Source organism: Manihot esculenta, chromosome 17 (assembly GCF_001659605.2).
Source record: "Manihot esculenta cultivar AM560-2 chromosome 17, M.esculenta_v8, whole genome shotgun sequence".
In the NCBI taxonomy this organism is placed as follows: domain Eukaryota; kingdom Viridiplantae; phylum Streptophyta; class Magnoliopsida; order Malpighiales; family Euphorbiaceae; genus Manihot; species Manihot esculenta.
The window spans coordinates 34571666-34587083 of NC_035177.2; the positions used below are offsets into that span (position 1 = coordinate 34571666).

At 38.1% G+C, this 15418-nt stretch overlaps 1 protein-coding gene across 1 annotated transcript; it reads right to left on the bottom strand.

Annotated features, from left to right (window-relative positions):
• Positions 1–249: 249 nt before the first annotated feature.
• On the bottom strand, positions 250–1976 carry LOC122722302. Its single transcript, XM_043952785.1, has 2 exons — positions 1340–1976; positions 250–894 (listed from the first exon to the last, which is right to left on the bottom strand). Exons 1-2 carry the CDS (start codon positions 1752–1754, stop codon positions 860–862), a joined length of 450 nt encoding a protein of 149 aa, XP_043808720.1. The 5' UTR covers positions 1755–1976; the 3' UTR covers positions 250–859.
• Positions 1977–15418: the final 13442 nt, after the last annotated feature.

Genomic DNA, 15418 nt, shown 5'->3' on the forward strand with positions numbered 1-15418 from the left:
AAGATTTTTTCAGTTTCTATGCTTTTGATGTCTACAGCTCCATGGGGGTAGACATGTTCCACAATGAATGGTCCAATCCACCTAGATCGTAGCTTTCCTGGAAACAATTTCAAACGAGAGTCAAAGAGTAAAACTTTATCACCAACCTCAAATTGTTTTCTTGAAAGATGACTGTCATGGGAGGCTTTGGTTTTTGTTTTGTAGTTCCAAGAGTTCTCATATGCATCTCGTCTTATCTCTTCTAGCTCTTGTAGTTGCAACTTGCGATGGTGTCCAGCTTCTTTGAGGTCCATGTTGCAATTCTTTACAGCCCAATATGCCTTGTGTTCAAGTTCAACTGGAAGGTGACAAGCTTTTCCATAGACCAATCTGTAAGGTGACATACCTATAGGGGTCTTGTATGTTGTCCTGTAGGCCCATAAAGCATCTTCCAAACGTGAACTCCAATCCTTTCGGTTGGGGGACACTGTTTTTTCTAGGATGGCCTTGATTTCTCTGTTGGATACTTCAGCTTGCCCATTTGTCTGAGGGTGGTAGGCTGTGGATGTTTTATGGATCACATTGTGCTTTCTGAGGAGACTTTCTACTATCTTGTTGCAAAAGTGGGTCCCTCTATCACTGATGATTGCCTTTGGCACTCCATGTCTGGCAAAGATGTTGGTTTTCACAAAGTCTACCACTGCCTTGGCATCATCTGTCTTTGTTGCTCTAGCTTCCACCCACTTGGATACATAATCCACTGCAAGGATGATGTAAGTGTATCCAAAGGATGGTGGGAAAGGGCCCATGAAATCTATACCCCATACATCAAACACCTCACAGACCATGATGGGGTTTTGTGGCATTTGATTCCTTTTGCTCAGATTTCCAGTTTGTTGACACCTAGCACAAGATCTGCAAAACAGAAAAGCATCTCGAAAAATAGTGGGCCAAAACAGGCCACTTTCAAGTATTTTATGAGCAGTCTTTCTCGGACCAAAGTGTCCACCACAACTATATGAATGGCAAAAAGTAAGAACAAAAGCTATTTCTTGGTCTGGGATACATCTCCTTATCATTTGGTCAGCACAATGTTTCCACAAATATGGTTCATCCCAAACATAGTATTTGGCATCTTTCTTTATTTTGTCTTTGGTGTGCTTTGGCATGTCAGAAGGCAAGTTACCTGTAGCCAAGTAGTTCACCATGTCTGCGTACCATGGTTCATCAGATTGGGCAAGGAAGATTTGTTCAAGGAGATCATCCTTACATTCTTCAGATTTAGGAGGGTGTTGCAAAGGAGGACTAGAAGAGCTTGCTTGTATTGGAATCTTGTCAGAAAGGGTTTCAGATTGTTTACCTTGCGCAGGACTGGCCTTAGGGGACTCCTTGTGCGCAAAACTGGACTGCAGACGAGGATTCGCGGGTGAGCTTTGCGTTGGGAGCTGAAGAGTTGCGCATGAAGGTGTTTCAGATGGCGCAAGGCTCTTCTGCGCATCCTTCTGGAGGGAGTTTCCCTCGTTCTGTGCTTGACTGTAAACTATCTGCTGGATGCTACAAACAGTTTCTTTCAATTTTGGCTCTGTCTGGCTCTCAATCTGTACCTGATCAGTATCTCTGCAGAAATCACTGTTAAGAATATCATCTTGATTTTCATTAAAAATTTCCTGGCTCAAGCAGTCAACAATATCAAGACCATAAACAGGTGACATATCATGTGGATATTTCATAGCATCATAGACATTAAATTTAATTACTTCCCCTTCAAATTCCATAGTGAGAGTCCCATCATGCACATCAATCTTAGTCCTAGCAGTACTCAAGAAAGGACGTCCAAGAAGTATATCAGAACTAGCATTGCAATTATCTTCTTTAGTATCAATCACATAAAAATCAGCAGGAAAGACAAGCTCATTTACTTGGACTAACACATCTTCTAGAACACCTATGGGATATACCACAGATCTATCAGCTAGTTGAATCACCACTCTTGTTTCTTTGAGTGCACATGCATTGAGAGATTTATAGATGGAGAGAGGCATGACATTTATGGATGCACCAAGATCACACATGGCTTTCTTAATACCAACATTCCCTATCTTGCAAGAGATAGCAAACATACCTTTGTCTTTGCATTTAGTAGGGAGTTCTCTTTTAATAACAGCAGTCACAACCTCACCTACACTTACTTTTTCTCTCTCTGCAAGCTTTCTCCTATTAGTGCAAAGTTCTTTCAGAAATTTAGCGTACCTAGGAATCTGCTTAACAGCATCTAGCAGAGGTATATTGATTTGTACTTTTCTGAAAGTGTCAAGGATCTCCTTTTCTTCCTTTTCTTTTTGTGTTCTTTCAAATCTCTTGGGAAAAGGAGGTGGGATGTGAAAACTTACCTTCGGATCAGCTCTTTGCGCATGAGGTGGTGCAGAAGGTGATGAAGAGGCTTCAGATTGCCTTGGATGTTGTGCAGAGGGTGTCTCAGATGATGTATGCTTTGGTTCAACTTGCTTTTCCTCCTCAAATTTTGCATTTTGAAGCTCTTTCCCACTTCTCAAAGTAATGGCACTTACATTTTATTTGGGATTTGCCTCAGTTTGGGATGGCAACTTTCCTTGAGTTTCCAATCTGTTTATGGAGGTGGCCATTTGTCCTATCTGTTGTTGTATCATTTGCAAGGTCTTCACTACTTCATTCATAGTGTTATTGTCCACTGGAGGTGCTGGTTGGACTTGGCTTCTTTGGTAACCTTGGTGATTCTGATCAGCGTTACCCTTTCCATAGCTGAAATTGGGATGGTCTCTCCAACCTGGATTATAGGTGTTGGAGTATGGATCATATCTAGGCTGATTGTTGTATCTCCCAATGGCATTGGCTTGCTGATGGTCTTCTTGAATGGTAGGGCATTGATCAATTGGATGTCCTACAGAAGCACAGATCCCACATGGCCTAGGTGGCGGAATTGCTTGCATTTGTTGGGCTTGGTTAAGGACAATCTTTTCCATAAGAGAAGTTAGTTTTGAAAATTGAGATTCAACAAATGGTGTACTTACCTCATGGATACCTCTTTGCGTTTGCTCCTCTTCTTCATATTGCTTAGATGAAGCTGCAAGAGTGAATATTAGTCCCTTCATCTCACTAGGTGTCTTGTCTGCAATGGATCCTCCACAGGCTACGTTAATGAGTTTCCTTTCTGAAGGAATTAATCCTCCATAGAAGAATTGTATGAGTGCCCTATCTGACATGTCATGTTGTGGACAACCTGTACACAATCTTTCAAACCTTTCCCAATAATCATATAAGTCTTCAGTTGGTTTTTGTTTTATACTAGTGATTTCTCTTATTATGCCAATTGATTTAGATGGGGGAAAGTATTTGTCCAAAAAGGTTTGGACCATATCAGTCCATGAAGTTATAGATCTAGGTGGCAAATAAAATAACCAATCCTTAGCATAATCATCTAATGAAAAAGGGAAAGCTCTTAACTTAACATGATCTTCAGAAACATCATGAGGTGTCATAGATGAACAGACAATGTTGAATTCTTTCAAGTGCTTGTGTGGATTTTCATTTTGCAAACCTCTAAATTTAGGGAGATGGTGAATCAAACCTGATTTCAGTTCAAAGGGAACTGTCAGAGGCGGATAGGCGATGCAAAGTGGTGCATAGTCACCTACAGGAGTTGCCAATTCTCTCATGGTTCTTTCTCTTTGTTCTTGGGGCCTAATTGCTGGATTTTCTTGAATTATTTGGTCATGGACAGCATGTCCATTATTGGCAACAAGTTGTGGATTAGGTTCAGCCATTGGTGCGGCTTGTTGGCAAAATTCTGTTGCTTCAGATGAAGCTTCTGTGGCTTGTTTTCTAAGTCTTCTGAGAGTACGTTCAATTTCTGGATCAAAGGGCAGTGTGTCCCTGTGTTCAGATCTGGTCATAAAAGAAAATTAAACAAGTAAAATCAATTCCCCGGCAACGGCGCCAATTTTTGACTCTCGGTTGTCGAAGCCGGTCAAAAATAACCTTTCTGGTTATCAACAATTTTACAACTGCAGATAGTGGTGAAAGGATCGAATCCACAGAGAATTGATTACCTATTTATTTTTCTTAACAAGACCAATAAAATAAACTGAAACAATAATAAATTAAAGATGAGATAAAAGACTGAAAGTGGGATCAAATGAGATAAACTGAAAACAGAATAAAAATAAATTGCAATAAAAGTAAAATGGGGGGGTTTGAGATTGATTGCAGTAACTAATAATGAGAGTAATAATAGAAAGCAAATAATTAAAATAAAAGAGTAAATCAAGATGAGAAAAGCCTAGTTGAAGATATGGATCCACTTTGGTTGTTTGGGTTGATCATTGAAACTTAAATTATCTTGATTGGTTCAATAGATTAGTTATGGGGGTGGAAGACGCTTCTCACCACCATGTCTCTCCTTATGATTAAATTAATTAGGGAACATCCTCTAATTAATTACTAATTAACAAATTGCCAAGGAACGTCCTTGGGTCATAGGCATCAAAACAATTATCAATTGCATAAAGAAATAGAGAGATCCAATCCTAGCTACCCAAACGTATGGAGATAACGCTAAATCATGCAATTTTCTTGGGTTTTATCCCAAGTGTTCTAAGGTCAGAATATTTCCAGCAATTACGGACTAAAAATAATCCCAACTAACAATCAATTAACTTTGCAATTAAAATCAAGTGGCCAATTTGATCAAAACAACAAAGTAATCATGTAATTAAAGCATCAATTGCATAAATATTGAACAAAACCAAAGACAATAATTTATGTTCAGATCTCACAACCAATTAAACAACCTTAGTTTCAACCAATCCTCAACTAGAATAAAAGATTTCAGCCTCTCATGGCTGAAATAAAACCAAAAATAAAAGAAAAGAAAAAGGTAGAAGAAGAGATGTGAATTTCGTAGGTGTCTCCCAAGGGGAGCTTAAAAGACCCTGTAGAGGCTTCCTATGTGGCTTTTTATAGTTGAAAAGTGTTGCCCTAGGTCATACTTACTGCCCAAGAGGTATTTTCTGCCCAAGATGTGTCTGAAAAGGAAAGAATCGCGCTTTTCGGCTTCAGAAGGAAGGCTGCGCGAAAATGCACTGCGGAAGGAAGTTGGTGCGCGCGGTTTGGTCTCAGAAAGGGAAGGAGGCGCAGATTATGCTTCCTAAATAAGTTTAGATGCTGACCTTGCTTCCTAATTAGTGTAGAGGCTGCCCAAGGTGCTGCCCATGTGCAACTTGCTGCCCAAGTTGTTGCAGAAAAGGAAGGTGGCGCACAGATGGCTCTCAGAAGAGGAAAGCGCGCAGATTGTTTCTGAATAGGAAGGATGCACGAATTTTGATCTTCAAAGGGGAAGATATGTTGTCCATACATTCCTTTTTAGGTGGAGCCTCTTTTGAAATTTGAATGTTGAACGCAGAAGAGGAAGAGCATCTCTTTGAGATCTTGCTGCCTAAATAGGAAGATATGACTGCTGCAGTGTGTGCACATCTTTGAACAAGGAAATAAAGATCTGCGATTTGAATTTCAAATAATCTTCTGACTAAGCTTTTCTTGTTTGCTTTTGCTTCTGCACTTTCCTCATTTAGAAACTTTCCTTTTCTGGAAACTTTCCTTATTTGGAAACTTTCCTTTTTTTGGCACTTTCCATATTTGGCACTTTTTGGCAGTTTTAAGAGCATTTTCTCCAAATTGTCTCTTTACAACTAATATCTGCAAAACATAATTAAAACCACAAAATTAAGCAGAAAAGATGTAAATAAACATCAAGAACATAATGATAAAATGGACTAAAACCGATGAAATAAAAGTGAAACAAATGGTTATTGAGTCACTTGTTTTAGATTTTTCAGCTTAGGTAGATACTAGCTCCACTTATTATTACCTAATTTAAGGTATGAGGTGAATTTTTAAACGGCCTAAAAGGGGTGATGTTCTCCCAAACATCGATCTCTCCACACAAAATCACTTAAGTGGTTGCTAAGTACGTGAACCACTGAAATAATAACCAAATAACCAAATGATTAGAAGAGTGAGTTATATGAGTGCAATGATATATATTTTTTATTTTTTTCTATTTTCACAGTTTCAAAGAATAGATTTTTACAATTTCACATGTAACTGATTTTTTTTTTTTTTCAAAACATATGACTGAGTTGGAAAAATAAAATCACATAGACCAAGCAATAGTGAATGGTGAAGCACAGCCATTCACCATTTAATCAATGGAAACTAACACTTTCCTTCATGATACACGGTTTAGTTTATTTAAATTTTAATATAAATAATTAAATTCATTTTTATATACGAAATCAAATAATTTATATTAACTTCAATTTTATTTTTTTAGATATTATTTGTTAATAATATTAGAAATATATAAACAAGTCAATACGTGGATTTCTTGTACTTGTGAATCATAATTCCTTTTTTGTTTTTTTGTGAAGATGTGAATCATATTTCTAATGGTCTTCATTCTTCATTATTCATGAGTTCTTTCTATACAAGAAATTTGTGGGATAAAAATATAGAAAATTCAAGATTATATGAATATAGTTTGATAATTAGTAAATTAAATATTTACATATATTTATGTATTTATTTTATATTTTAATTAATCTTATATAAATTCTGAAATAAATATTTAATTTCATTATTGTTAAACTGGTTCTTCAAATTTATGTCTGTTCTAAAAAAAATATGTAATTAATAGAATTGTAATTATTGACCATTAATTAATAAAGTATATCAACCTAATTAACTTAAAGTTTTGTGATTTAATCTAAAATATATAAAATTGATATAATTGTCTATATATATTTATAAGTTCTATTGTATCTAATTTTAAAGTTTGAATGGGATATCTTCCTAATTAACATGATAAGCTTGCATGACTTATTTTATTATTTTTATTTGATTCTTATAACACATATTTTATGTGAAAAAAAATTAAAACATTTTACTATTTTATAATTTAATTTAAATATTTAAAAGTTGAAATCAGCGAACATAAAATTTTTAAATTTATATAATTTATCCATATATTTTTAGATTTTTATAGTTTTTTGGTCTACTAGGAAGAGCCATATAACTTGGCTTCTTATACTAGTTCAAACAAAAATTGTAGTAAGACTCACATTTATTACTTTCTTCCTTGTTAAAGATCTTGCCAGATACCCATTATATGAAATTTGACTATTTTAATTATAAGAAACTATTTCAATATTATTAAAAATAATAATTATAGTCTCGCTGTGAGCCGTTGTACTATTAATATAATATTATAAATTTCAATCCTTTTGATACTATACTCAATAGTATAAACTAGAGTTTTGACTTATAAATTTTTCAACGAACGAATAAAATTTAAAAAAACTTAAGAGATTCAAAACTAAAAAATAGGATGAAGCCCTTTTATGCCAAATTCAATAAGAATAAAGAATAATAATAAAATTTTAGAAATTTAATGGTAAATGATGATAAATTAATTAAGGAAATTCAAGTGAAATAATATATTTTAAAGATTTGAATTATATAAAAAAGAATTAGTGCATTTTGTTCTTTTGATTAAAATGAGAATTTGATAATGCAACTGCATTACTACATTATTTATTGAGATTAAAAAAAAAACCATCAAATTTAGTTACATCTTTTTCATGTTAGATGTACATGTGATGTTTTAAATTTATGCATCAATATCGTTCAAAAGCTCTTAATTAATTTATTTCTATCATTATAATACAACTCTTTTCATGGGAATTTGTCTAGATTTTGAAAGAGTGGCCTAAATTTTACAAAATAAATAATTAGTAGAAGAAAAAAAAAATTCAAAGAGAAGTTTTAATTTTTCAGAATTCAAAAGGTGAATCATCAGACAAGTCATTAAGTGGAAGAAATATGCATCAATTTGATAAAATATTATTTCCTAAGTAGTTTGAAACTCATATGATGAAATAAAAGCATGATATTAGATATATATTAACTTGACAATCTTGATATTAAGAGAAAAAAAAGAATAGATATAGGAAATTCAACATAATTTAACTGTAAGGTCTATAAAGGAGAAATCATTATAATGAAAAAGTGTGATACAATCTGTCAGACATCTCAAACTCTAATTTTAATATATTTCTTAAAATCTCTTTTAATATAAGACTGGAAAAAATAAAGTTATTAGCTCTCACTCTCTACTTCCAATATGGATTTTTTTTTTCTCCAATTTGAATTAGCAGTGCACAACTTTTCAAGTTGGATCGCAACGCTGAACTTTCAAGTCTAATCACAATTGGACTTATAAAAAAATATATTCATTATTTAAGCCACATAAATAATATCATATTTTAGTGTTATTCCAATAATGTAAAGTTAAAAATAGTAATATTTGCACTCCAAGGCTTAGCCTAGTGGAAAGTGCATCCTGTAGCCTTGAAAGGTCTAAGGTTCGACTCCCCCAACCCCCTATTTCAAAAAAAAAAAATAGTAATATTTATTTATATTTAGTAAAAAAATAGAGACAAACTAATACATTTAGTTACATTATAAATCAAGTTAAATCAATTAGAAAAATAAAAAATAAAAAAGCTAAAAGTTAATATTGAAAACCACAATGAAGGCCAAATATACTAAATAGATAAGTAGGCTATTTTATTAAGCGTGGAATTAATAGTAGACATTGTAAAATGAGAAGACAATAATCTCTCTTTTTCTTTTGAACTACGAAGAACAATAATCTCTATTACATATAAATTGAGATCCTTTTTATTAACTAGATAAGAGACCACATAATGATTCAGACTTTAGTTATTCCATGCAAAAACATAGTTTTTAGTTGATTAATATTTATAGAGATTATGTATGCTGATGACCGTTGAGCTTCTGGCACTTAGGCTGAGGCAAAATCTTGGAGACGAAAACAGACCTAAAGCCCAGTAGACCCCTCTGAGCAGGCCGATCCATCAGTGTGCCATCCAGTGCATGACTAAAGTAGACCGGATTGACCCTAGGCTTGGATCTATCAGAGGAAAGCCTAGCTCGGGTGACGTGACGAGAGGTAGGAGAGTAGGCCCAGCTACCCCGCAGCGCTATCAGCATGCAAGCTGAAGGGAAATTAAATGGCCGCCTGACAAGAATGGGTATGCTAGTACGTCCGTACGTACGGGTCTATATGACAAGGACAGGTGGCACTGTAGTAGAGTGGCGATTATGCGTCACTAGAGGACAAAGAAAAAAGAAATAAAGGGGGAATATGTGACTCCTCATACCAAGCTTAGACTCTCTCTTGTAAACCCTATTTTCTCTGGATTTCAAAACATTAATTGGCACAAAGGGTAGCCCGGTACTATAATCAAAAAGTCAGAGAAAGAAGCTTGAAAGCTGGAGACCTAGCCCTAAGAAGACTAGAAGCAACAGGAAAGAGAGCAGTAGTGGAAAAATTGGCACCAACCTAGGAGGGTCCCTTCAGGATAATTAAAGTTGCAAGCCTGGGGTATATCGGATTGAAGATCTGTAAGGAAATCCGGAGCCACACGCATGGAATATCCAGCACCTAAAGAGGTATTTTCCTTAAAGAATGTGCAATGTCCCAAAACAGGTAGAAGCCCTCAGTGAGGTGGATGACTGGTTTCGAAAAATGACCGCCAGCAGTACAAAACCGGCTAAGAGGAAGAAGCCCTCAGTGAGGTGGGTGACTAGTCTAGGAAAATGACCGCCAGCACTACAAAACCGGCTGAGAGGAAGAAGCCCTCTATGAGGTGAGTGACTGGTCTCAGAAATTGACTGCCAGCACCATAAAACCGGTTGAGAGGAAGAAGCCCTCAGTGAGGTGGGTGACTAGTCTCGGAAAATGACTGCCAGCACTATAAAATCGGCTCAGAGGAAGAAGCCCTCAATGAGGTGGGTGACTGGTCTCGGAAAATGACCACTAGCACCACAAAACCAGTTGAAAGGAAGAAGCTCTCAGTGAGGTAGGCGACTGGTCTCGGAAAAGGACAGCCGGTGCCACAAAACCTATAACGACCCGGAAATCGGACCGCTACCGGCACTAGGATTAAGATCGACTTAAGGTCGCCAGAACCCGTAGCAAACCTACTATACATCCTGTGTATCTGATAAAATCCCATACATGATCATACATTTACAAAACAACTTAAACATTTCATGAAACCGAGCTCAACCTGTGCATGTATCATACTGAAAACATAAAACCCATACTAGAGCCCTCATCAAATGCTCTAGTATGGTTAACATCACATGCCTCAAGCTTGGTTCAAACATAAATCATAATTAAAACTTTTACATGAAAATCATATTAACAGGGATTACAAGGTAAAGAAAATTAGGGCTAAGCACAATACTAATCCATTAAATTTTTACATGTCCACAACTATTCTATTACATTAAACTATACCAGCTACTATGCTGGCTTCCCGAGCTATCTTCAACCCTGCAAACCTGGGGTTAAGAGAAAGGGATAAACTACAAGAGCCTAGTGAGCAAAACATAAAAACAGTTTAATAAACATATGCTCGTATGAAATGCGTCACAACACAAACAATTCACATCAAGATGGACTTATTACCAGTAACCCTCTACATAATCCAATGTGCCCGGCCCTCGACGGAGCTCCTCAGAACTTTCGCTTAAACATAACATATCCAATATGCCAGGGGCGTAGAATGGGCCTCGCCTGGACTTTCCCTTACATAATGCCAAGGGCGTAGAATAGGCCTCACCTGGACTTCCGTATCCGTCATAACATAACTTGCTTGAGGGCTAGTGGGTCATCCAATATTCATCCACAATAACAGTAAATTATGCAATGCATCATATTCGTGAATTCTAATGCAAACAACCTATTACATAACATGGCATTCGTGATGCATGAACATGCTCAAAAGTTTGATTACTTTAAAACAAGAGATTAGTTCAGTTCTACTCACCTTTGGCTGACGCTTGCCTAAACACTGTAGCAGCTGACTCACTACTGGCCTCTACAGTCTCCTAGGTCCGATCCTACACAGATGGACTCCAATGAGGGATCAAACATAGCTATTACAAGACTCTAAACACTCCCCAAAAATCCCCTAAAACATAACAAAACATGCATATGAAACAAGCAAAGGAAGGCTGGGCAAGGGACTTTTGGCGGCAAGTTCGGCGGCCGAAGATCCCCACAAATCCGAAAGTCAGACACTTTCAGGGGCAGGTTAGGCGGCCAAAGGCTGCCTCCATAGGCAGGTTCGGCGGCTGAACCTGGGTTCTCCAGAATGGCAGAACTCAATTTTGCCTTATGCACTCAGTCACCAAAACTCTCCAAAACCTCACACTCAACTCCTCAAAACATGCATACACACTCATTAAGCATAAGGGGCATAAAAACTAGTCTAAACCCCAACAAACAACTATAAAACATCACAAGAGCAAGCATTTATCATCAAAACTAATACAAACCCTAACACTTTAGATCTAACCAATTCATGCATTTTTAACCCTTAACCCTTTTTAAAACTTACTTAAAACATAGGAAAAGGCAAGGATCTACACTTCCCTCTTGAAGATCTAAGGTAGATGCGACCCAAGCTTAGAGTTGAGGAGAAACGGTCTCCAAACTTTAAAATCTTGGATTCAAGCTCAAATCTTCTAAAACAAGACAAAAACATGAATTTCTTTAAGGGATTTGAAGGAAAAATAATAAAATCAACTATGGGAGGGCAAGAACTCACCTTTGCTGGAAAATGGAGAGAGAAACTCTTCTATTTTCAGACTGGAGGCCTTTTATAGATGGCTGGCCAGACCACCTTCGGGGCCGAAAGGAGAGCTCCCACGGCAGCACCATGTTCGGTGGCCAAACCTGAATTTCCTTCCAAAATATTTTTCTTTCTTTTAAAAAATTTCTTCCACACAAAAACCAACAGTAAAATCATAAAATTCATTTTGTGAAAAACATATTTTACCATTCTAAGAGGTTCCGACATCCGAGATTCCAGATTCCAACGGGGATTCCGTCGGAAGGTTGAAATTCTGATGCCCTAGCCGGGTTGAAGATCAACAAATGAAGAATTAAAGGCCTTGAGCCCCCCTCAAATGAAAAACTAAAAGCTAAACAGGCAGGCAGGTAGACCAAAACATGGCCCATATAAGGCTCAGCAAGTAAGTTGAAAATTGAGTCCAACCTCACAAAAGAGCTCAGGACACCCAAGTGCAAGAAACAAAAATTCCAAACTCCCAAGCTCACAGCATAGACAGGTGCACATGCTACGTTCCGAGCTCACAGTTTAGACGAACTCGCAACCTATAAACGCCTGACAAGATAAGCTAAGTATGAGAAACAATAATAAAAAGTCGAGCTCGCCATTTGGATGGGCCCACAGGCTATGAACGCAAAAAAATAACCGAAACACAAAAAATTAGCTGAACTCGCAGTTCGGATGAGCTTACAAGCCTAACAAGCGCAAAAATGATCTCAGAACAAAAAAGTAAAAAAGTAAACAATCTCTCAAATCGGATGAGCTTGCAGCCTTTAAATCATAGGATGAAATAGGCCAAAAATGATAAATAGTATCCGAGCTCGTAAGCATTTATGATAAAAGTTGGCTAAGTATAAAATGACCGAGCTGGCAACATAGACGAGCTCGCTAGCGAGAAACTCATGAAAAAATCCTAAGTCCAATATATCCGAGCTTGTGGCACTGAAAAGGTTGCAGGAAAATAACTTAAGTACCCTCGTAGGAATGGAAAAAGACTTACAAGTTGAATACATAACAAAAATTCTGAGTTCACAGCTAGGAATTACCCATTTGATAAAATTACGCAGATGTTTTAGTTTGTTAAATAAGTAAGGCAAGTCGAGATTTATCAACTAATCAAAGGATAGCTTAGTTCGGTAAATAAGCAAGCATACAACTTAAGGCGCTTCGTATTAAATTAAACAGAGCTCATAGGCTAGAAATCGAAGATAGTTGAATTATTAACACATATTAAATTAAGTCCCAAAGGATTGAGTAGCTCAGCAGAACAAAGAAAGCAACACATCAGAAAATAATCTAAGTATAAACGAGCATACACCAAAATGGAATACCCATATTATTATTAAGCATTCACTGGTCATCATACATCAAAATTCTAAGTCAAAAGCAAAAAATAAAATACAATAAATAAACACAAAGGCAAATACACGGAAAATATCTTTATTTATTTATTGATTTGAGTTGGTTACAGATACAGCAGGGGAAGGGGAGCCTGAACTAACAAGTTCGTTCAGGGGCTTATCTATAGTATCCTCCCCCTGAGGTCTAGCTGCCGAGGAAGTAGCTCTCCTAGGTAAATGATTATTGTCCTCTCCGTAGCGCACCTCCTCACCGTCGGAGTCAACTTCGGGAGCTTGAAGGGCTGCTAACGGAGTCGAGGGGGCATCTCTGGCTACCTTCAGGCATTGATTATACCTGGAAGCAAACATACGGAAGGCCTTGTTATGTAGTTTCTCTTTCATCTCAACCGAGGCCTTATACTCTTCAAGGCATGCTTTACAGGCTTGCTAAATCTTGGCCTTCAGTTCAACAGAGTCCTTGTATTCCTAGAGACGCTCCTCACAAGCCAGCTGGACGCTATCTTTCATAGACCTGGCATCCCTCAGCAGGGCAGAACACCTCTTCTCCAGAGCAGTGACCTCTTAGCGGAGTTACTGTTGCTGAAGCCGAGACTCCTTCACTACCAAGGCCATGCCTTTCAGATCCTCGACATGCTTGTTGAGCTCCTACTGAAGGACAACAGCATGGACCAAAGCCTCATCGCGCTGAGACCTGGCTTTGTCGCATTGAGCCTGGACCTCATTGCGTTGAGCTCGAGCCTCATCCTGCTGACGGCAGGACTCCTCTAAAGAAGACAACTGTGCCAAAGCCTCGTCCTGTAGAGACTCTACCGCAGAGGCCCGCTCGAAAGCGCTGTCGACCTCTTCGTGCATCTCCCCCAAGCGCTTGGTGAGGTCTTCGATTTGATTTTTGAGGTCGATTATCTGCCCACGAGCTTCACCAGTCGCTACAATGTTCTCCTCACGACAGGCTTCATCAACAAGTTGGTCCATCGAGCTCTGGAGGGATTGATCCTGAGCGTCAATCTCCATATAAATGCCTAGCGCCTGACAAAAAAGGGGCGACAAATAGAATAAGAATACAATGAAAATAAAGCAAACTTAAGGATAGTGAAATAACTCACCATGAGGAGCATTTTTCAAAGACTGTCCCTTAGGTCCTCCCGGAAACGCTAGCGAAAGGCCGCCTGTTGCTTGTTGGAGCAAGCCAGATGGCGAGTGAGAGTGAGGAAGAACGGTTCAGAGACATTAGATACCCCTCCAATATCTTCTCGCGCAACATCTCAGCCACACAGGCCGCTGCGAACCTAGAAGTCACCTCAGCAGCGTTGAGGAGCTCGTTGTCAGGGGCTGAAGACAACTGCCCTACGGCTTGTTTTCCCTTGTTGGCAGGAGGAGGTGAATAAGCTCAGAAGGCCCAGCCACACGTGTCCTCTTGGTGGCCTGGCCCTCGGGAGGGACCTCGGAAGATTGGGCTCGCTTGCCAGTGGCACCACTGATTACAATAGCACCAACGGTGGCAGCCTATTGAGATCGAGTTGCAGAAGGAGCAACCTCGATTCCCCTTGGTGTAACGACCCGGAAACCGGACCGTTACCGGCGCTAGGATCCAGATCGGCATAAGGCCGCCGGGACCCGTAGCAAGCCTAACATACATTCTGAATACCTGTTAAATCCCATACATGATCAAACATATACATTAAACTTTAAACTTTTTCTTTCATTTTCCAAGCTTAACCTGTGCATGCACAACTCATAATCATAAAACCCCACACTGGAGCCCTCATCAAATGCTCCAATGGGGCAACATCTCATACATTAAGCTTGGTTTACATAAACATCAATAAAACGTTTTACAGATCATGTGCAAAAGGGATTAACCAACATACTAGGGTCAAGCACAACTCTAAACCTCAATAAACATCATTACATTACATTACTGTACTATACTTTACATTACATCATTTTCATGTCCACATCTAGCTATTACATAAAACATGACTTCTTATTCTTGCTGACCTCCTTATTCTATCCCGTACCTGCAACCTGGTGGATTAAGGGAATGGGGTGAGCTACTAGAGCCCAGTGAGCAGAATAATAAAACATTATATTTAAAATTCATGCTTTCATGAAATGCATCACATCTCAAACAAATCACCTTAAGGATGAACTTGTCACCAATAGCCCTCTACATACCCAATAGTGCCAGAACGTAGAATGGGTCCTGGTCTTTCTCTTACATAACATATCATAACATTCCAATGTACCAGGGACGTAGAATGGGTCTTCCTGGACTTTCTCTTACATAATGCCAGGGACGTAGAATGGGTCTTCCTG

What these genes read in the sequence shown, in the direction of transcription:
- LOC122722302 (XM_043952785.1), bottom strand. Translation starts at nt 1,754, where the DNA reads ATGGAATTTGAAGGGGAAGTAATTAAATTTAATGTCTATGATGCTATG. An exon ending in TAAGGCCAGTCCTGCGCAAG is followed by an intron (nt 895 to 1,339) that starts GTAAACAATCTG and finishes TCTGTTTTGCAG; the next exon opens with ATCTTGTGCTAGGTGTCAAC.